This window comes from Triplophysa dalaica, chromosome 4 (assembly GCF_015846415.1).
Source record: "Triplophysa dalaica isolate WHDGS20190420 chromosome 4, ASM1584641v1, whole genome shotgun sequence".
Taxonomy (NCBI): Eukaryota; Metazoa; Chordata; class Actinopteri; order Cypriniformes; family Nemacheilidae; genus Triplophysa; species Triplophysa dalaica.
The window spans coordinates 24,759,561-24,783,020 of record NC_079545.1 but is presented as its reverse complement, the minus strand read 5'-3'; the positions used below and the strand labels follow the sequence as shown (position 1 = coordinate 24,783,020).

General features: G+C 37.6%; 1 protein-coding gene across 4 annotated transcripts in view; it reads left to right on the top strand.

Annotated features, from left to right (window-relative positions):
- The window catches only part of arid3c (AT rich interactive domain 3C (BRIGHT-like)), a 63,662-nt gene that overhangs the window by 5,757 nt on the left and 34,445 nt on the right, over positions 1-23,460 (top strand). For 2 of the 4 annotated variants that reach the window (XM_056745986.1, XM_056745985.1), the window contains exon 3: positions 1,277-1,363. The exons of the other annotated variants lie outside the window; for them this stretch is intronic. In XM_056745986.1, coding sequence (XP_056601964.1) covers positions 1,277-1,363 — 87 coding nt within the window. The remainder of the gene's footprint in view (positions 1-1,276; positions 1,364-23,460) is intronic. 4 annotated transcript variants of the gene reach the window in all.

Sequence of the window (23,460 nt, the reverse complement as noted above, 5' to 3'; positions counted from 1 at the left end):
ACCTCACACTATCCTAACACTTATAGAAAAACACACCCTTATTTATTCAGTCATGTCAGAAAAATAACTTCTTGCTCTTGTCTGTGGGAGTATTATTGTGCATATTGGTAGTGAGTCATTGTAGATTTATTTCGTAATTGTTAGTAGTAAACAATGTTCCGTTGACATCTGCTGTGTTGTCTTTATACTGTAGAATGACTTATACTTTAGAAGTACTTAACCTTTGACCATTTGCATTGGATGTATATGGTTTAAAAGTACTGTAGTGTTTTTCATACTGAGTACAGTTATGTAATATACTGTATGATCATCTGCAATGGTAACATGTGATATACTGTCATCAGCTCTCTTAAACTGCAGGTTCATCTTACGGGATGTCATATGTTTCTCTTGGTACTTAAAATAAACTAGCTATTAACGGGCTTGCAGAGCCATTTCCCCATTAATCCATGAAGAATTGTAATGGAAGAATTTGCTAATCCTTTGCAGTGTGCTTATGCATATCTCAGCAACATGTACGAGGATAACCAGGCTAAATATGCTCATTTAGTTTTGGGTGCTATTGAAAGTGTTTTTAATTTTTCTACGGGTGAAAAATACACATGCAGACATGGGTGGGAGTAACATGTTGCTGCTGAGGTTTCATGTTATTCGATCATTATGTCTCGGGCCATATTGCTTCACATGTTTTGAGATTTTGAGATTCATGTTGAATTGCATTGGTAACATAGAGAACTGCTTCTGTGATCTTTGTGTTTGCTGGGTTTTGTTTGTTTGTGTTGAAAGTGTAAGGCTTTTAGTAACACCCACATCTCAACTGTTGAATAATTTCAACTGTATGTAATCTCAGTCTCACGCATTCTGTCTGATCCAGAGACACCCTTAAAAGTCTAAAGATCAGATGTAACATAAGCTCTTTGCTTATTCCAACAGGTGCAGAAGTTTTACATAATTGACGAATAAAAGGAGGAGTGGAAAAATGGGTGAAAATGAATATAAAGTGAATAGACGTGAAAAAACTTTATAGGAGGGCAGAAGTGAAAGTCTTTGTACAGTATGTGAATGCAAATATACAGTTATTAAAAGATAATCCAACGTGCTTGTTGAAACAAATTCCACTGACGTAAGCAACTAACAGCACAGTGTTGTGTATTGTGAAGTTTTCTTGTTGAACACAAATGGCGTCTGTTTTTGTGGGCTTCATTAGCATGAGTCTAATGTAGTTCTTTGTACGTCACAGCCCATGATTTCAGTTGTACCATTGACATGTGTTCAGTCAGGGCACAGCAGCGGGCAGGAGAGGAAGCTGAAAGATTCAGGCGTTGCTTTCTGTGGTGGTGGCTCTTCGTCTCTCATTCAGGAGGTCAGTAATCAACCCCCAACCCCCATTCTTAATTTTTGCTCTCCTTTAGCTTTGTGCACTCACACCCCCTTTCTCTGGCCCCAAGCCCCCTCTATAACAACCCCTCCAACCAAACAGTGACAGTCCAGAAAGTCTGTCTTGACGACAGACCGTGTTAAAAATAGTGGTGGGCATAGATTTTTTTTTTTTATCTAGATTAATCTAGATTAATCTTGGAATTAATCTAGATTAAAATGGCTCATTTGAATTCTGCCAAAGGCATTCAGAGTATGTGTGCTACCCAAATAATGACTAAAAGTAAGTCTTTGAGAACGAGTGTCTCAAGCCAGGTGGCGGATTAGACCAGGGGCTCATCTCCTGTTTCCAAAATGCATCACAAACTGCTTGAGAAAGCTGCTCTACTATGATAATTGGTGATGAAAATAAATTATGTTCAATAAGATGTACTTGTGTTTACTTCCGCATTAGCTAAGGGATGCTTTGGGTTTAGGTGGTACTTGAGACTGGAAGAACACCAACAGTACATTTAGTCATTTAGCAGACGTATTTATCCAAAGCAACTTACAAAGAGTTAGGGAGCAACAAGCGATATGTCATACAGGAGCCATAATACATTAGGTGCCAATACAAATTTACTGGTTTCAACTAAAGCTAGACCACTACCTGTTGAGAGAAAGTTTTTTTTTTAAACCAATTCTGCATTGCACAAAGTGCAAACAACCTTAGTCTTGTCGATGTTTCAATTGGGAAGCTTCTTAAAAATTAAATTTCCCTGAAGCAACCCGGCGGCTTCAAAGCTGCATGCATGTTAGCACGTCACGTTTGATGTGGTAATTTCACAGTAACGTTATGTTGTGTTCAGACCAAACGCAAATGCCGCGTCAAGCGCGAGTGATTTACATGTTAAGTCAATGCAAAGAGGCGATAGACCTATTGCGGCGCGAATGAAGCCCTGGTTATGAGATGATGAGGCGGCGCGAATGACGCGAATTGCGCGAATCAGGCGAGTTGAAAAATCTCGTTCTCGCCCGGTACAGTGCAGTTCAGCTAGGTATACATCCGTGCTAAAATATCAAGGTGAAAGTCATCATAGCTTGCATAGTATAGACCCAGCTCCCAACCCAACTTTGATAATAGATTAACGGCGACATTTTTTTTATCGCACGATAAGAGTCTCACGTTAACGCAGCACGTTAACGCCGTTAACGGCCCAGCACTAGTTAAAAACAAAGCACCTTTCTCAGGAAGATGAAGCAATAATGTTATCTTTGTCAGAGCTTTTCTTAATGATGATGAATGCAAAAGAAAATAATGTATACAAATTGTTGTAATTTTCAAGACAGCGGCAATGAAGTGATGAGCTACTTTCTGTTTTTTAAATAATTAAATAAACTCATTTTCTATTAGTAAATAGCAATGCAATAAACAACATCCAAATGCCAAACAGTATTTCAGTGTTTAAGTTGCATATATGCAAACATTGTTTAAATTACAAAATGTTTTAAATACATAATTCAAAATTAGGAATAGGAAAAATATCTTGTTTATTTAGAAATTCAGGCCTCAACAGAGAAAATGTGCAAAAAACACTTTGAAAGACTTTTTGGGGATAACACATTTGTGAGTGAGTTAGTTGTAAAATCAGACACACATGTGTCCTATGGTGTGACAGCAAAAATATGGAAAAAAATAACAAGGAAGATAAATCTCTTGTATGCTATTTTATATTATAAAGATGAATATTAATAATATAAATACATGTCGAAATTGTCAGAAGTAGCCTTTCAGAGATCAAAAGTAGCTTATAATAATAGCAATATATATTTTTTATATTTGACAATATATAGTATTTTATTTGATCTTATTAAGCATTTAATCGATGTATCAAAGAGAATCTAAAAACTCATCTGAGTTATCTTGAATTTGAAACATGTGCAATTGACAATTCTACATGAATTCATGAATAGTAAATGACATGAATTAAAAATATGCCTTCATCCTTATTGTTCTATAATTAGAGAATACAAACAACACTTATTATAACCTGATTAATGTATCTTATATACCTACTAAGAATTAATTCAACATAAGAAACGTCACAAACTGGAAAAGACGCACATGTGAGCCGTTATTAGACAATGTGATGGTCTGTCCTAACTACAACGTTTGCTACATCAAGGCCCAGTTTAATCCATTGTAGTGAATTCATGAATAAGTGCTACTCGACTGACCGTACTGTGCCCTACATACTTCACAACCCACATGCAGCAGAGAAGGGCTGCTTTGTTTTTAATGGCCAGCAATGAATTCAGGGGTCAATTAGAGCCTAAATTCCACAGGCATGTGATACAACATTCCCCACCTTTATGAAAGACACCTTAATTAAAGCGGGCAGTCTCTACAATAATCCACAGGACAGCTTTGTTTTTCAGCTGTTAATCATTTCACTCATTTAAGAAGAGCAATTTCAGCACTCTCGTCCTGGATGTCATTGACTTTCACTGACTTTCACACCTTTATGCTAAAAGATTCGGAGGTCAATAAAAAAAGATGGTGGAAAAAGTGAGACCCCTGCTTGCCGGTGCCAGGGCGGAACAGAAGCATCTCACAATTAATAGTTGAAACAGCATCAGAGCCCTCTGGAAATCAGGAATTGTTTGTTTTACAGATTTTGCCCTACTCCCCAATTCTTTTCTTCTGCTGTTAAGATGATTCATCAGGTCTGAAGGGAATGATTAAATATTTGAAGACAAAACAAGCTTGTGTTGGGTTTTGCTGAGAGGGTTTTTAGTTTTTGTCTTACTGGTTCGGTTGTAAAAGGATATCGTAACCTGAAATATTTACACTGAAGTAAAAAGGCTACAGTCAACATTCAGAATATCATCCAAGCTGGTCGCTTTACAATAAAATATACAAAAATACACATCCTGCAGTGTGACATACTAATTCAATTAAATAAATAAAACTTAATGACCGTATTAATTGATATACTACATCGATTTTTACTTTAAAACATTCATGTGTCACAAATGAGTCTAGTCTTTAAATAAGTAGCTTTGTATTTAAAGTAGTGGTGGGCATAGATAAAAATTTTTAATCCTGGATTTTTAATCTTGGATTAATCTAGATTAAAATGGCTCATTTGAATTCTGCCGAAGGCATTCAGAATATGTGTCCTACTCAAATAATGACTAAAACTAAGTCTTTGAGAACGTGTTTCTCTGGCGCATTAGACCAGGGGCTCATCTCCTGTTTCCAAAATGCATCACAAAAAGCTGTTCTACTATGATAATTAGTGATGAAAATAAATTAAGTTCAATAAGATGTACTTGTGTTTACTTCCGCATTAGCTAAGGGATGCTTTGCGTTTAGGTGGTACTTGAGACTGGAAGAACTCCTACAGTAAACCAATTCCGCATTGCACAAGGTGCAAACAGCCTTAGTCTTGTCGAGGTTTCCATTGGGAAACTTCTTAAAAATAAATTTTCCCTGAAGCAAACCCGGCGGCTTCATTGCTGCATCCATGTTAGCACGTCACGTTTGATGTGGTAATTTTGTGTTCGTTATGTAACGTTATGTTGTGTTCATACCAAACGCGAATGGCGCGTTGAGCGCGAGGGATTTACATGTTAAGTCAATGCAAAGACGCGAATGAGGCGGCGCGAATTGCGTGAATCACGCGAGTTGAAAAATCTCGTTCAAGTCCCCTACTGTGCAATTAAGGTAGGTATCTGCGCTAAAATATCAAGGTGAAAGTCATCATAGAACCAGCTCCCAACCCAACTTTGAAAATAGATTAACGGCGACATTTTTTTTATCGTCCGATAAGAGTCTCACGTTAACGCAGCACGTTAACGCCGATGACGGCCCACCACTAATTTAAAGCAAGACTGTAAAAGTGATTTTCTAATTAAGGTTCTTAAATAAATTGCTTTAAAAGCTATTTAGATATATTTTCTACTGTACTGCATTAAAGACATGGGTTTGCTTTGGCAGGAAGCGACAATGTTCACTATATCGGTTTCAGGACATTCTAAGGATTGTGTTACCTTTTGTGTGAATTATAGCTGTAGTGAACCAATCAAATGCCATAGGAAAAAGTGTACTCTGACCTTCAGTGCACAATAAAGTAAATAGCCCAGGTTTCTTTTGTCCACGCCATTTTAAATATTGTGTAAGAGTCTTTAGAAAGATGTGTGAGTATCGGGATCCACAGATAGGGACTATTGAATGTTTGTATTTCAAATCACACTTCAATTAATTTTTTTAATCTGTGTTAAATGACAGCTTTTCCAGCTTTGTCCCTCGAAATGGGGTTTGCTTAAAGGGACAACTTGAAATGGGACCCCTGCTTGGGTAGATGAATATGAAGCAGAGTCCTGCACGGGTCCTGTTTGATAAACCCACAGCTGCAGTAATTAAAAAACATTGTCAAAAATGCTGCGACCCGATCCGCACCCGCAATACATCTACATGATGTAGACAAAAACATTTATTTTCTCACGCAACAAAATATTGGAAGTTCTTGGTTAATGCATTTTTAAACATGTACACATGAGTTTCGGGAGAGACAACCAAGAGTGAATCCACAAAAATATTGTTCGCCAAAAGTAGCTATTCTATATTTGATTAGTCTATATTGTTCATGTGATATTAACAGTAGTTAACCTTAGATTTTTGTAAAATTATACCAAATCCGCTAAAGGCTAAGCTTCCATCAAGTCTAAATAAAGCTTAATGCTGAAAAGGGACCGGGAGTATGATGAGCTAAAACATTTATTTAAATTGTGATAAGAGTATTGAGTCCTCACTAGGTGTACATCAATTGCACACGGCTGGCTACAATGGTCAACGGTGCAAACCGCGCTGCAATTAGAAACCAGCTCTTCAGACAGAGCTTGAACACAAATAAGCACAGGACCGTGTAAAAGCAGCTTCGTATCAGGTAAGTTGAAATAGTCTTGGCTACTCGCGTATTATTTCTCGACACAAATGACACATGAATAATTATTCCACCCTTTACATCAAATATTAGCGGTTCACCCGACAGGTACCCGCGGGTGCCCGCCCGTGTACAGGAGTCTGATATTAAGTATTTTGCTTCAGAGATAAATGCCTTTGGTTTCAGCATACAAAGTTTTTCTATGTGTTAACATGTAGAATACATTTTGGAGAAGTAGAGTATATGGACATCATTTTGTAAAGAAATATTGGCCTAAAAGATTTCTTTAGTGTTTTTTCTTTAAATAGCCGTGAACTTTCTACACAATTTTTGGGTTATATAGATAGACACCATTACATAAATAGAAATAAAAGTTATATCCGATATCGTACTCAATATCATTCTGGTTTCTTCCTTACTGCAATAGATACATAGAAGCAGTCGGTAAATTCTGATTGAAGTCCTCACTAAATCAATACAAACTAGATCTAATGTCATAGATCCACAACTGACCAGGAGATCTCAACATCTTAACCATGATCGGTCTATCTTCAACCTAATATCGCATTGAATTTGCCAAAAGACACAGAATCAAAATCAGACTCATACTATAAAATTGTTGATCCCAAATGTTTAGTTTGTTTTTCAGTGTTTGTTTTTGCTTTTAACTAGAGCAGTAAAATATGACTTGAAGAAATTTGCTGATATTGTAGGATATTTTTTGTATATCAATAAAAGTGCCGCCATGCATACTTTTAGTGTATTGATAAATATGTCCGGGTCGAAGACGTTCAATCATGATTGACCGCACTGTTAAAAAGCAGCCACTGCTATCAACTGAGGACATTATCCACTTCTGCTAGGATGGAGCCTAATGAAGTTAAATAGAATTTTGACAAGATAATGGATTTGTTTTCCTTCCTTGATTCCATTCTCTCCCCTTCAGCGCTCATGAAAAACTGTGTAGAAAGATGCAAGAAGGAAAAGGATTATTCAAGGCTGCTCACGAGGGGGATGAAGGATCAATAATGACCCTTTTCATAAAAAAAAAAGGAAAAATCCAGCGAAGGCCGCTATAATTCGGGGCCGGGTTAGCACTTAGGTGTAGGAGATGAATTCTTTCTGGTGTCAGAGAAACCGTAAGGCTTGTGTACTGGATCTAGCCCCTTCGTAGGGGTTGATAGATGACACATAAAAATGTAAAGCACATAGCAATGGGAAAGTAGCTTGTACAATTAAGCCATTAATCCTGAAATGTATATTTAAAGTTGCGTGATTTACATTTACATTTACATTTAGGCATTTGGCAGACGCTTTTATCCAAAGCGACTTACATTGCTTTATCCTATACATTTTAAATAGGTATTTGCAATCCCCTGGGCTCGAACCCACAACCCAATGCTCTTACCACTGAGCTACAGGAAAGCTATGTGGATGTGATGTGGATGGAGGTCAAATAATGAACGATAATGAATGATAATCTGAACGATAATCTTATTCATGCCTTGATTATTTTTAATTTAAAGCTGCACTCTGTAACTTCAAATATTGTTGCCTTAATTTAAATAATGATTTATAATTTAAGTACATTAAGTATGTAAAGTAACCTCCAATTTTATGTTTCAAACAGAGATGGCGATATAAACACAAACGTTAACGAATGCAGTTTCAACATTTATTAAACTAGCAATTTATATTATATTCACCATGCTTTTACCAGTTATTATGTCATTATTAAAGTTATAAAAGTCACTTAAACATATAGTCAGTACTTCTTTATATAATTGTAGAATAATATGTTACAGTCACTTTAGGACTCCCTGAGAAACACAATATTGACACAATAGATATAGACCCAAAAATGACTTGCAGCTTTAACTTTTTTTTAATTAGCCATTTATATTTTATTTACGATGTCTTTTTTAATGACTTGTAATGACGTTATTAATGTGTTGAAAGAAACTGAGACTAATAGTCAGTCAGTACACTTTTATAATCGAGAAATAATTTGTCGCTGTCACTTTAAGATGACTCCCCGAGAAGAACAATATAGACTCAATATTGGTATAGACACAAAAGTTAGTTGAACTTTTTTATTTAATTCACCATGCATTTTACCAAGTGAAATGTCATTAGCAATGTGTCAAAATAAACCCACAAACTTACAGTCAGTACTCTTTTACATGATTGAGAAATATGTCGCTGTCACTTTAAGATAACTCCCTGAGAAACGTGATCTTCTCTAATCAGCATTTGCCTCTGAAATCTAACATGGGCTTGCTGACTCCTCGTTTCTGTTTAGCATAAGCAGAATCTGATGACCTTTGACCTATTTGTAGACCTCACCCCCTCACATCGCCATAAAACCAGGCTTGCTGCGCGTAGATTCCTCACTTGGTCATTGATCATTAAGCAGATCAAAGAGTTTGGAAAAAAGATCTACCATGGCCAAAGCTGAACGGTATAACAACCCTATTGTTTTGAAAGGCTTAACGCAGTAGTTTTGTGTAGAGCCAATAAAAACATAAAAACATTAGTATTTAGAAAGGATAGTAATAAAACAACATACTTTTACAGAGAAGGTGTGATGTCTGTCGTTGGTGTGTTGTGTTGTGTGTGTGTGCGTGGATGGATGTGTGTATATATAGTGCTCACCTTTCACCTCTCATCACTCACCCCTCACCGTGTCTCCTCGTAGCTTCAGTATGTGTTTTTGACCAGCTTGCGAGGTGCTCCACGCCTTAGAGGACTGCAGCAGAAACGTGCCGCATTCAGAGCTGACCGCGACTCATGTTCGTTCTCTTTAATAATTCAGAGACAGCGTCGTAAAGCTCTTACTTAAAGGCCTCTTCCGTCAGTCTCATTTCGATGGCTTATATGTTGTGCTCCTGGTGTGTATTATCTGCTTAGACAAATGTTTTATGATCAACAGTAAATTTGACAGGCCAGCACAGGTCACCGGATCAGATCCAGATGTTGTTTACAAGAAAGCTTCTCGTGTGCTTGAGATTTTATAAAAGATATGGATAAATGAAATGTATTGTAATTACAAATCAGCTATTGTTAGAATAAACTCCATTAAAGACCTGCAATAAATGGAGTCATCAGTATCTTGGACTATGGTTAAGTACACTTCTTCTTTTTGCCTGAATAAGACTTGTTAAAACAGTTATAATATTGGTTTTAACACAAATATTTAAGTTTCAGAGTGTGATATGATTCCACTGATATCAGCACATTTTCAGTCGGAGAAGTGGGTTTGGTTAACGTTCGCTTTTGGACATTCAAACTAAGGATGCACAAATATATCAAGTTACAGTGGGGAGAAATTTACCAACAGTTAAAACTATTTTATTACCAGACAAACATGTCGCACAACAATCCTGTCACGTTTTTCTTCAATTCATTTAAAAAAAAATCTCGTTTGAACGTTTACCTTTTATTTGTCGTTTCCTTTTATAGTGCTGGATTTGCTATGTAAATAATGACTATAAAATAATGACCTGGTCTGATTTCCCTATGTTTAAACAGCTAGGAGCTAATGGAAAACAGTTGAGTGTGGACCTTCTTAGGTGAATTATAGTATATAAATTATAATCTGCAGGGTTTCCCTCTGTATTTGCATTAATAGGAGTATCTTATTTGTTTAATAACCAGATTTGATTTTGATGAGTTGCAAGAGAAACATACAGAAACGTTCAGATGTGAGAGTGAGAACCTTTTTAAATGAATTGTATTGATACGAATAGTTATTTTGTTTAAATAAAAGTTTAGTTGTTTTGTTTTTGTAAATTTGTGTTTGAAGGTATAATTTGTGGTGATATCTTCACCATCTGCTTTCGCAATGCTAGTTTGACCCCCTCCTCTGGCAGGAAATGGCATCCCCCACTGATGATGTGGCACTTCGAGTCATAAATTTAATAGCCTGACCCCCCTTGTTTTTTTCTCCTCTTTTTCCATCCCTTTATAACCCCCTTCCTTTCTCTCTCGATTACCGAGCTCGTTTCTTCAATTATTTATCCTTCCAACTCTCCGTTTATAGCTGAAACGTGTTACGATGAGCCTACAATGGATGGGCTCATTTAAGCCCCACCCCCTCGCCAGCATGCTGTGATGTGACAGTGCAATAGTTTCTTTGTGATGGTGACAGGTGAGGAGAATTGATGAGATGAATCCAGCGATTTCCTGCCATTTAAAGACTTGCTCCATATGTCTGTTGACTTATGGCCCGCTTCGTGATCATCTGTTTTATAAATTAGGTTAATATAATGAAGTTAAACTATCGCAGAAGCAGGTTGGGTACAGATTTGGAAACTAGATAGTAATTAGATGAGTAGCGTGCCTTTCTGAAGGAGCTTGCGGAATTATGCAATGTGCAGACAATATGGCGTAAAAATCCGAATTTAATATGCCTGTTTTGAGATTTTTATGAAGAAATGTGAATTTATTAAGTTACTTAAGAACACATTTTGGGATTTTGTTGTTTGATTCGCTGAGATCTCTGTGGAAGCAATAGTCATTTTTAGTCTGGCTGTGTAGAAAATCACGTGGTCATATTTTACTCTACCAGACTAAAGTTAACGTCAGCATTATTGTATGCAAGCATGCATTTAATATCAGCCACACGCACACATTTCACCCACGCAGTAGGTCTACCAAAACCAAACAAGACGTGACCTAATGTTATACGCTATAGCCTACATGAAAAATGTGTCTGTAAGAGCTGACAATGCAAACAATATGCTTTGCGTAAACCGAAATGAAAGTCCAAATCCTTTAAACCAAACAAACAGGTTATTAAAGGTTAGACATTTCATAGTGTGGGATAGGCTCCAATCGGTTCGTTACCTTGGTGTATAGTATCTACATGTCATACTAAGACCCTTAGTGTGAATTTCTAGACGATGGCAAAGTTCAGTGACAGCTTTTGAGCTATAATGCATATTTCTTATAATGTTTTTGGGGTATGTAAAGCAGTCTGCTTAAGACGTGGGTTAATATAGACGGCTCTGTGCAGTATGGTGGCCATCTTGAGCTGTCAAAGACCATAAAAGGTTAGCACACACAGGAGCCGGACTGTTGATATGATAGAGTCCATTGCCTCCAGTGCAAACTGGAACACATACACACAGCTGTGGGAAACCCCTGCCCCTCCTAAAACATTCACAAACTCACAAAGCACACACACACATGTTCATTCTCTCCCTATATAACACACATACACAGCAATTCTTATAGCACAGAGATGTCAACGTGACCTCATCTATCACTGATCTATTCAGGGCTCTTGCTCCCTCTTTGTGCGTTGGCATTGGCTTTAATCCACCTTTACACTGAGTAAAAGTGATTTGAACGCACTGCTGGTGATGATAGAGATGTGGTGATGTGACTGCTTGTTGGAGCGTGTTTAAAGCCAGTATCACCATCCTTATAGACTACTTGGCATTGGTAATCGTGTAATTTCCTTGAATTTGTGGGTGAATAAAGATGATGTTTCAACGGAAACAAAGATTTACATGTTTAGCCATGCCCCTCCGTTGACTAGGTAAATCAGAACATGTGTCACAGAGGTTAAAACGGCCTCCCCTGATAGCCTCTGTGTGACTTAACCAGACATTTCGGTGTGCACTACAGTTCTGGGGAAGCTTATTCATTCGTGGCATTGTGGCTCGAATAGAATGTGTATATTCTTTGTTGATTTTTATTATAGACCCTTTTGCAAGAAGCACTCCTTGTTTCAGTTTTCTAACACTACACGAGTGTTAAAACACTTTACATCCAACAGAACATTTAAAATCCAATTAAATGGACCATTTTTGTTAACATCTTGCACAATGATCCATTGAACAAAAGCATTTTTCTTAAAATGACTAGCAAATCATGAATGTTGCATATAGTAGGTTAGTATTGATGCTTCTTGTTAGCACCTGACGGAGATCTAATCTACTCGGCATCATCCATCATCTGCTTTTTATGAAGGAGTCACCATGCAGAGCTGACTTGATCTTCTGAACAGGCTTCTCGGAGACTGGATTTAAGTTGAAGTCCTTTGGTTTTACCCGCCTGGCCATGTTCCTTGGCATTATTTATTTGTACAGAGAGAACTGTTTCCAACTGCCTCACGTTTGGTCACCTATGATTTATTCACACGGCTTTATATTGGTTTAGAGGCGGATATGTGCATTTCCATCTGCGGGCTTTGAGTTATACTACCATGTTGATTAACTGTTCATGGACCCAAGAGTATTAGTGCCATATGCTTTTCAGGAAGTGTAAACCTAATGGCTAATCCAGTCTACTGCCGTTCACTAAATTATGAAATCAGTTTCTGTTAATAACTTAAATAGATATTGTATCAATAATTGAATGTCAGGAGTGCATATTTTACAGTATTAAATCACTGCACATCGCAGAGTGCTGATGGTCCAACATATTTCTTGAGCACTTCCTAAAAAATTGACTGACAGACTACAATATTTTTACTGTTCCTGCAAATCCACCATCAAGCTGGATGTTCCCTAGAAAGTCGATAAACTATCTACGGTATATAGTTTCTTCATAGCATAAATGCATGAGCACACTTTAACTGAAAATCTATAGCATAAGGTTATTTGCTTATGATGTTACATCCAATCTCATGCTTTCAACTTGAAATTGATCAAGTTTTCAAAGAAGCTCATTCATGTTCAACAAAACGAATTGTGCTGTAACACCACAGTGTCATCTCTGAGTGTCATATCTGAGCCCAAACTCTGTCACACTGGCCCCGGGCCATCCGACCGTACTTAATGTTGAGCCTTGACTCCTGTAGTACATCTCCTTATCGATTGGTCCATAAGTAGCGTCCACCAGACTAGCGAGATAACCGTAATTCTGAGCTTCTTGTTATATCAGGCTGTTATCTTGTCAGTCCTCTTCAATTGTGTTATGTTTGCTCAGCTTCTCCAAAAGCCGTTGCAGCTGCTGGCATATGAAGGAGCCATCCGTCATAATGGGGGAAATAAGGCAGGCTCATGTGCAGAGAGTCTCTGTCATCCCCCCTCCCGCTTCTGAATCCCACTCTTTTTCCAAGGTCTGCGTCACACAACACTTTCTCTGACCTCTTACCGTACTATTTGTTCACACGCGTGGCCTGCTGACTTTTCTGGCAGCATTAAGTTGGCCCGGCTCCAGCTGGCCGACAATACTGTTGTAACACGCAGACAATCTCTTACAGATGTCTAGAGACGTGGGGTAAGATGCACGCTGTAGAAACGAGAAGAGTAAGGAAGGAGAGAAAAAACGGAGCGCCGTGAACCAGATGAATGAATGATATTTCATCCTAGTAGCCAGAGAGCACATTCATCCATCGATAGTGTGTGTTCCAGGAAATTTCATCTCTATTCTGTTTCCCCAAATCCTCTTGTGTTTATAGCAAAGACAGGTGTAAAAGTATTTTTAGGATGCAAATATGTTCGCCTTGTTTATTACAACACTTTGTTAAGGTGAAGATAATGCAGAATTGTAAAACTCATTTTAATTGCCACATATGATATGACGCAAACTATTGGATAAAGGAATAGTTCACCTTCAAAATGAACATTCTGTCATCGTCCATTGACTTCTATTGTATGAACACAAAACCAGTCAATGAGGACTGTTTTTGGTTACCAACATTTTTCAAAATACCTTTTTTGTGTTCTGCGGAACAAAGTCAGACAGGTTTGAAATGACTAGAAGGTGTCTAAATAATGATGGCGAGTTTAACTTCTTATGACCGTTGTATTTTGCATCTTGCGTCATTTCATTCAGTGTCTTATTTTTCCTTTCTTGCCTGCGTTTGGCCTTTTTTGTTTTATACTGTAATTTGTCCCTCCCTCGTCTTCACTATTCTTGTGTTCCTGTCCCTGTAGCTGCTTAGCGCTGAGGAAAGGGTGCAGCTGACAGATTGAAGGGCCGGACGGAGGTCAGAGGGGTTAAATTGAACAAATCTGCCCATTGACGTCCTGTCTCCTTCACCCTCCACTAATATCATTATTCCCGGGTGTCAGGGGGCGAGCGGCCATGTCGCTAGGGCTGACAGCACAGAGGCGAGGGCAGCCACTTACCACAGTAGACCTCCCACCGTGGCAGGCTCCTTTTGTCGAAGGACCTGTCAGCGGAGACAGAAAAAAGGAAAACATTGAGTCGTCGGTGTTCATCTGAGTAAATACATGCAGAGACACACAGGGACTGGAGGGTTATGGATTGCAGGTCTTTGTCTTGAGGCGAGTGAAGCGCTATAAAGGCGTGGCTAAGAATGTTTCTTTCATTGTTTCAAAGTTCAAACTTTAGATTTTTGGTAATACGCCTGTACTTTCCTTTTGCCTCTTTGGTTCCAGTGTAGTATTTTCAGTTTATAGTCAAAGTGTGCAAACAAATGAAAGATCACATGCTAATCTGGTTGTGTGTCAACAAAGCTTTGGAAATGCAGTTCTGAAAAGCATGTAGCAAAGCATAGAACAGATTTAAACAGTTGATCACAAATACATTAGAGTGTTTAAAAGAAATGTCCTATTTTATACAAAAATATCAAATTAAATAACCTGGCGATTCTAAAAAAAACATGAACAACCAACAGACTGACGATTCGTAAAATGTTAGAAAATGTGGTTAATTTATATCTTAGCTTGATGGAATCTGAGCAATAAACTGAAGCATGTAAGCCGGAACTGAGTGTCACGTCAGCATTTTTTCCGGATTTGCTTTAGTGTTTTGTGATTTGTTTGCATGCCTGTCAGTTTGCATTCCTGCTTCACAGATTTGCTTGTCTGCTTTTGGATTTGGGTGAGTTTTCTGATACGTTTGCATACTTTGAGCAAGTCAGGCACTATACTATTAAGAACTACATGGCCCGTACAGGATTACGATGTGGTGAAGCTCTGCACATTTTCTTAATTATGCCTTTGACATTTATTGGATTTACACACAAATTTTAAGGCCCCACAACTGCACAGGTCTTAAAGTCACTCTGGAGGCCCTTAAATGGGATGGTGAGGGTTTATAATCTAATTCTACACAAGACTAGCAGGATTTATTTGTATGTGTTGTTCCATGCTCAGCGAATCAACTGATTTCCCTCATTAAAGGGATAGTTCACCCAAAAATGAAAATTCTGCCATTATTTACTCACCGTCTTTTAATTTCAAACCTGCATGACTTTCTTTTGCAGAACACAAAGGAAGATATTTTAAAGAATGTTGGTAACTGAAAAGGGGTCGTACCATTGACTTGCATTGGTTTTGTGAATGGGTACCGCCGTTGTTCGGTTACCAACATTCTTCAAAATATCTTCCATTGTGTTCTACAGAAGTAAGAAATAAATACATGACAGAATTTTCATTTTTGGGTGAACTATCCCTTTAAGAATGTTTTCCCAGCGAGCATCGCTTGGGTGTAAATTGTGTGTTCTACTTTTGTACTTCTGAAGACGTGTTTAGGCAATTGGAGAGAAGGTTTGGTTGAGTTACACAACCGGTTAATATAGCAGAAAAGTGGACTTCTTTAACCTTTACATGCCAAAGTTTCAGTGTCAGGCCCTCAAAGGGATGCAGTTAAATGACCGTTCAATTTGTTGTTCTACCCTTGCTGTACTCTAACCTGCATTGCCCTGCCAACTTTTGTGTTACAAATGAGCCGGTAACTCACCTTTTGCGATGGTGGAGCATCAAAGACCAAGACCTAATTATCTGGTCTCCATCTCCAGGCTTTTTGAGTGTTCTTTTGGGTGAGGGGAGGCCTCCCATTCCATTCCTGTCTTTTATTGTGTTCTAATAAGGAGCTGTGAGAGCGTGTTCAAACAAGCCGGCTATTTGCCAGACAGGGAAGAAGACCTGAGTGCTTCTGGATTTTGAGTGGAGCCTTCTAAGCGTTCAGATGGTGTTCGGGTATCTTTGAAAACTTCAGAATGCGCCTCATAACATTTGAATCAATTGTTTTTTTTCAATCGTTTATAACTATCAAGCGTAATGTCCAGTCATCGTTCGTATTCACACAGGGGCACTTTTACAAGATCCAGATGTAGTTTTTTAATCTAAGGTCTGCCATAGGTCAGAGTGCGTGCCATTTTTGCGGCCGGCATCATAAGTCTTCATTAAACAAGGGAGACGCTCAAACGAAGGGAATTACGTTTAGGTTTATCCGAAAAACTGGCTGTAAACATCAAAGCCGTGAAATAAAAACCAATGGTAGTCTACGGTTTCATCGGATTCCTTCTCCCTTTCAGAAAACCCCCACCAACACACACAAACGCAACCCCCCGCTCCACACATCCAGACTAGACACCTCCATTATCACTGCTAAGTTAAGAATTCACTGAGAAGCAATCAAGCATGTGGGGCAATGTTTATGGTTCTAGCAGGCGGCATTTGACTTGTCTGTGTGTGGGCGTGGCTTTTGGAGGAATGGGAAATTTGACCAAATCTTGGGGCTGGATAATGTTGCTTTGGCTTTTTACAGCCGTTCAATTAGCCATGGTGCCATCCTGTAGTCTCAGCTTACATCCTCTGTTTGCAGTAGCCTCCATTCATGTGCATGATGCCATTGCGCTTCATTTGAGAAAGTAGAATCTCTTCAAATCTGCTAACAGATAAACAAAGGCGAGAAAATTGTGAAAAGCCTGTTGAGCGAGTTGATCTTTAATAACTGATATAAGAGCTGTTTTGTATTATTATTATCATAGAGGCGGGATGCTTTGGTAAACGTCTCTGAGGAACTTTGCACTTGTGGTGCGCTGTAGCGCAAGCTAACATGGCTAACGTATAGTCTTATAGACTGAAGTAAATTACTGTTGCTCGCATTCCAGTGCTGACAGAAGGATATTGACTGCACAGTCATAGAACACATTATCTGCGCGGCTGATAAGGATTTCGTATGTCCAGCGTTTTTTCCTGTGTAGACATGAATGGTAAATAGTTTAGATGCACAGAGCCATGATCATAAACCACAAAGTCAAAACATTCCCGCTCAGTCGTAATGAATGTGATTTGAGTTCCTTCACCAAATAAATTATGTTGGAGTTGAACCCATGCACACAAAAAATAACCACGGTATAAGGTTAACCAAAAACTTTAAGAGAATAGGTTAGGCCACATCAGAACTATTTTAACAATCAAATTTGGATCACATTCATAGATCCATATTTCATTTTCCAAATGATGATTATGGTTACACTTTATTGTGTCTGTTTGTTACAGTGTAATTATACATTTAAGTAATGAGTAATTATAATCACTAAATGTACTTATTACAGGGTTAGGGTCTGGTTTAGGATTCGTTGCATGTAATTATGCATACTTTATAGTTAATACTATTGTAAATAACATGTGTAACATCTTAAAATAAAGTGTTACTCATAAAACATTTACAGCCAATGAAAGATTTGAAGGGCGGTCACATTTACAATAAAAAAAAATTACTGGGTAGGGGGTAGGTGGAATTAAAGCACACGCGCACCCATTGCCAACAAAACGCAGACATATGACTCAGTTTCAAAGATGTCGGTTCATGTCCAGCATCTTTTAGATCTAGGACCGCTCCATCAATCAGTTTCAAACAATCTCCAAAACCAGTTTTATATCCACCGTTTATTTATATGTTCCAATACAACTTTCAGAAACCGAACAGAAATACCACGTCATACCTCCAACTCGTTTTTTGACAAGGTGACAATGTTAAGCATGAAAAGACATCATGTTTAACTTTGTGAATAAGTCAGAATGCATGAAACACCAATGCATCACCCCTTTAAAATATTCGTAAAAACAGAGATATGTAATGAAGAGAAACTACCAACATTAATAAAGTAAGGGATAATGTACAGACAGCTGGTTGTTATCGCAGAAATTACTCACACTGAAGGGGCTTTCATATTGCGATAACAGCCGGCTGCTTGTACATTATCCCGCTTATTACACGGGTTTAGTAGCACAACTACAGTGTTGTTCTCTATTGCTATTAATTTGCAGTCATTTAGACATCACATTGTTATTTTCTAAGAATGGTGCTCCTGTCAAAGAGCTTATCAGGTAATGATGTAAGCCTTTCCTGAGCACAGCGTGTACTATGAAACTGATCCTGATGTTTTATAATGATGCGTTTCTTAATTCAAGCATTATGAAATTTAAACATCTGTCAGTGAAATGCACAATACGCTGTAGAGCTTTACTTGTTTGCTCTGAATACTGTACAAATGCTGTTTAAGCAAAGTTGATAATAATAATTATATGAATGAAGTTTATTATAAAATCTTTTATTATTATTATTAGTATTACTACTACTGGTAATCTCTGTAAATTTTAAGGTGCATGTATCTCAATCTGTCTAAAACTAGCCAGCCCCTGATACTTTTGCTTGTCATTGTAATAAGAAAAAAATGACCTTCCATTTGTTATTCAAAGGCCTGATTCACAAAGCAGGAAGAACTAATTCTTGTGTCAAGCCTTTAGTACAAAATGAAAGCCTCTCTGCTTGTCTCTGCATACATTTCCATTTAATAAGCGCATAACAAGCTGAAAGTCTTCTTCATTATGCTCAGCTAGGTTAATATTTGAGTATAAATTATGGGTGCTATTAGGTAAAGTAGAGGTCACTGTGCACTTCAGATAAAGATATGCAGTGTTTTTTGTTTAATGGTCTGTATGAAGCACATGAATGAATATTTTATCACAACACATTAAACCAGACTCTGGATTGAAGAGTTAAAACATTAGACAATTTAAAGCAGACTCTAAGCATGCAACTGCCTCACTCGCTCACAATGGGTTGTTGCCTTTTATATTGGGTAGATATTTAAAGTATAAATGGAAACTCTACAGCTGCTTGGCTCAGAAATCTAAATTTTTTATCATTTCCTCAATAAGCACAATATTTAGACAATTAAATTAATATATTCAATTACATGTAAAGGAATAAAGGGAAGGCCTGTGAGTGAATGAATGCTTTTAATGTGCTGTCATGTTATTGGCCTCAAACACATGTACAGCTGGTGGAAGGCTATGATTTTCCTAAACATGCCCCTAAACATGAGTCATTGGGTTTAAGCAGCATTGAAAGATATTTGATGGCTTGAGCTCTCATTAGTATACAATAGTATTAGTAGAACAGAACCTGACCTCTTACATATTTGATCAGGTGACAGATTTATGTTTGAAGTCATGTTGAATGACCTACTGTTGAGGAAATGTTCAGGTATGCGTTCTATCCAGCATAATAAAAGATAATAGTCATTACAATAGTCAAAAAAATAAGGCAATTTTCATGACTGGGGTAAAACACAGGAACTGATGTAATTTATATTATGTATTATAATCAGTTATTGTGACAATGATAGAATGACTGTTTACATTATTGATTTCTAAATTTGAAAGAAACGCAAATGAGATTGTTTTCCCACATCTGTAAAAAGATTCCAAATTATGTCACTTCCAGGGTGTTAGAGTTTATGGACGTGGTAACATGGTTTGTGCAAAATGTGGGGGAGATTTGGTCAAAATTAGGATATAGTTCTTTTATTTGTTGGATACACTTTTGACCTTCACGGCCAAACATCACCATTTTGTCAGAATACAGACATTATCAATGTATAATATTCGCCTATGTAATATATCACTGTTGTCCTTCTTAAACCTCGTATCTCGATAGTCTGTGATTTTTATTCTTTGCCATAAATGATTATTATTAGTCTATTATTACCCTTTATGTTTGTCACTGGGTTGCACATATCTAACCGATAAGAAGTATAAAAAAAAGTGCTTGACCCTTTTACATCACTGTATTTAATCATTGAAAAGGCACAGTGTTTTTTCCTCTTTCTCGAAATTTGGACATACAAGGGTTTATGGAACATACCACTGCTGTCATTCTGAAACCTTGTATCTCTATAGTCTGTAATTTTTTTGTTGTTGCCACAAATCATTATTAGAAGTTTATTATTGCCCTTTATATTTGTCCCTGGGTTGCACATATCTTACCAATAAAATGTATAAAAAAGTGCTTGTCAACTATGACAACAATGTATTTATCTAGTGGTGGGCATAGATTATTTTTTTTATCTAGATTAATCTAGATTAATCTTGGAATTAATCTAGATTAAAATGGCTCATTTGAATTCTGCCGAAGGCATTCAGAGTATGTGTGCTACCCAAATAATGACTAAAAGTAAGTCTTTGAGAACGGGTGTCTCTAGCCAGGTGGCGGATTAGACCAGGGGCTCATCTCCTGTTTTCCAAAATGCATCACAAACTGCTTGAGAAAGCTGTTCTACTATGATAATTGGTGATGAAAATAAATGATGTTCAATAAGATTTACTTGTGTTTACTTCTGCATTAGCTAAGGGATGCTTTGCTAATGGTGGTACTTGAGACTGGAAGAGCTCCTACAGTGCATTTACATTTAGTCATTTAGCAGACGCTTTTATCCAAAGCAGTGAGGGAGCAAAAGCGATATGTCATACAGGAGCCATAATACATTAGGTGCCAATACAAAGTTACTGGTTTCAGCTAAAGCTAGACCGCTACCTGTTGAGAGAAAGTTTTTTTTAAACCAATTCCGCATTGCACAAGGTGCAAACAACCTTAGTCTTGTCCATGTTTCCATTGGGAAGCTTCTTAAAAATAAAATTTCCCTGAAGCAACCCGGCGCCTTCAAAGCTGCATCCATGTTAGCACGTCACGTTTGATGTGGTAATTTTACAGTAACGTTATGTTGTGTTCAAACCAAACGCTAATGGCGCGTCAAGCGTGAGTGATTTACATGTTAAGTCAATGCAAAGACGCGATAGACCTTCTTGCGGCGCGAATCGCGCGAATGAAGCCCTGGTCATGAGATGATGAGGCGGCGTGAATGATGCGATTTGCGCGAATGAAACGAGTTGAAAAATCTCGTTCTCACCGGAACAATTCAGCCAGTTATACATCCGCGCTAAAATATCTAGGTGAAACTCATCATAGCTTGCGTAGTATAGACCCAGCTCCCAACCCAACTTTGTGAATAGATTAACGGTGACATTTTTTTTATCGCACGATAAGAGTCTCACGTTAACACATCAAGAATACTGAACTAATACTTCTAATAGTCACTACAAAGACATGTGAAAGATTATGAGCCATCAAAGCACTTTGATTACAGAAGCAGCATGTAAAGTGGAGGACAGTGTCTTTTTGGAAATGCAACTGTTCATATTTGTGTGAATCACTTTTTTAGTTATTCTGCTTGACACCATGCAACATTCCTTTCACACATAGCGTGGAGTTTTTTTTTGGTCATTAAATATAAGCAACTGCATTTCATCAGAGTTCTGAAGCAGGGGCCCGGAGTAGGGCCTCGCAGGCCATTGAACATTGTTTTCACTGGCGCTCTGTCCCTGGAGTATTTATATTATATGAAAGGGGCCCAGTTGAAGTGTTTCAGAGCTGAAATCTGCTATGTCTGCTCTGTTTGTCGTATCATATAGATGTATAATGTGCTATATCTCTTTGTTGGGGGATGGGTGGCTCTTGGACTGGTACATGGTACGGACTTGCACGGTTGACTTAGTACTACTACTTTATTTTAGTACTTATAAAGTATCGATTTCGAACTCACATCACATTGAAAAGTGAAGAAAGAAAACATAAATTTTGCACAAATATTTGAAGTCATGTAAGGCTTCATGTAAGGCTTCATTCCATATTCCAAGACATATATTTTTAAAGCTAATGTTTTATTTAGCAATAAATTACATGTTATATACATAGATGCACAACATTATGTAATAAACATGATTGCATAATAAATTATGTAACGTACAGTAGGGATGTGCAATATATCGAAAATGCGTAAATATCACAAATGTGCATACCGCAATGGGTTTGCAATAAATGATCTGTTTAATTCTTCAAAAAGTTATGCATGGTTGTAAGTTTTAGGTCCATGGGATAGTAGTATCTATCTAGCAAGCGGACGTTAGTTGGGATATACATGCGTCCGAATGCTAGCGTGCAAGTACTCAGACGCAAATCAATCAACAATCCGTGTCGCAAAGTTGTAGTGATGCTTTCTTTTTCCTAAAATAATGTGAAACATATGTTGGTTCTATAATTTTTCTCAATATATTTTAATACAATTTAAAAAGATTTTAGAAAAATAAATATCGTATCGCATATTGAATATCGTATTTTCCCTCAATATCGCGCAGCCCTAACGTACAGTTAACATTACTGTAAACATTGTGCATCAAATTGAATATTTGTGCATCGGCGCTCAAATTATCTCTGCTGCTTAAGGACAAAAATATTGGCTTTCTGTCGTGTTTATGAAGAAAACCCATCATGCACCATGTTATCGTTCATGTGAAAACACAGATCAAAAAAATTGTCAATCTGTTAACACCTATCGGAAGAAAAATGCCAATTTGGTCATAACTTCTACACCCTTATCAACAGCACCATGATGTACCCATTGCTGCAATAACACTTCCTAACCCACTTCTTCATTTTGCAACCGTTATTTATAATTGCCGTTATCATGGTTTCACATGACTGGAATGCTTGTCAACATAAATGTTGAAAAACATATCACAGCGGTTTCTCACTTAATCTTCTCAGTCGCTACATAAGGAGACTGAGTAATCAAAAGTGTAGACCGCAGCGACAAAGTGTTGGTTCCTGCTTATGAAGATGATCTTTGTGTATGTCTGTCTCCTCAGATTAAGTATAAAGACTAAGAATACATTTAAAATTCATCTTTGAATCGGTGTGTCAACTAAGAGCCATTTATAAAGCAGAAAGAGTTTTTGCATTAATGCAAAAGGTTGAAAGATTTTCAAATTTCGTACAATACGGAAAGATCTCTTTTTTTCGAAGCGTGTTTAAACATCTTCTGTGTTCTTGCAAAGCCATTAACACTAACTATGCATTTTCCGCACATGTCCGGACATCACATGCTTTTCATTTAGCGTTAACTTTTTTCTTTTGTCCCAACACAGTCATTCAGGACAGGAAGCATTTCAGGGGGGGGTGAAGCAGAATTAGCTGAGAACATTAAGCACATGCTGCATTCTTTACAGGCGGCCAGCGTGAAATGGCATCACAATATCAAATGCTTAATTGTTGATTCTCGAACACTGATTAACATTTTAATTTGGTCATGGTGTTCTTT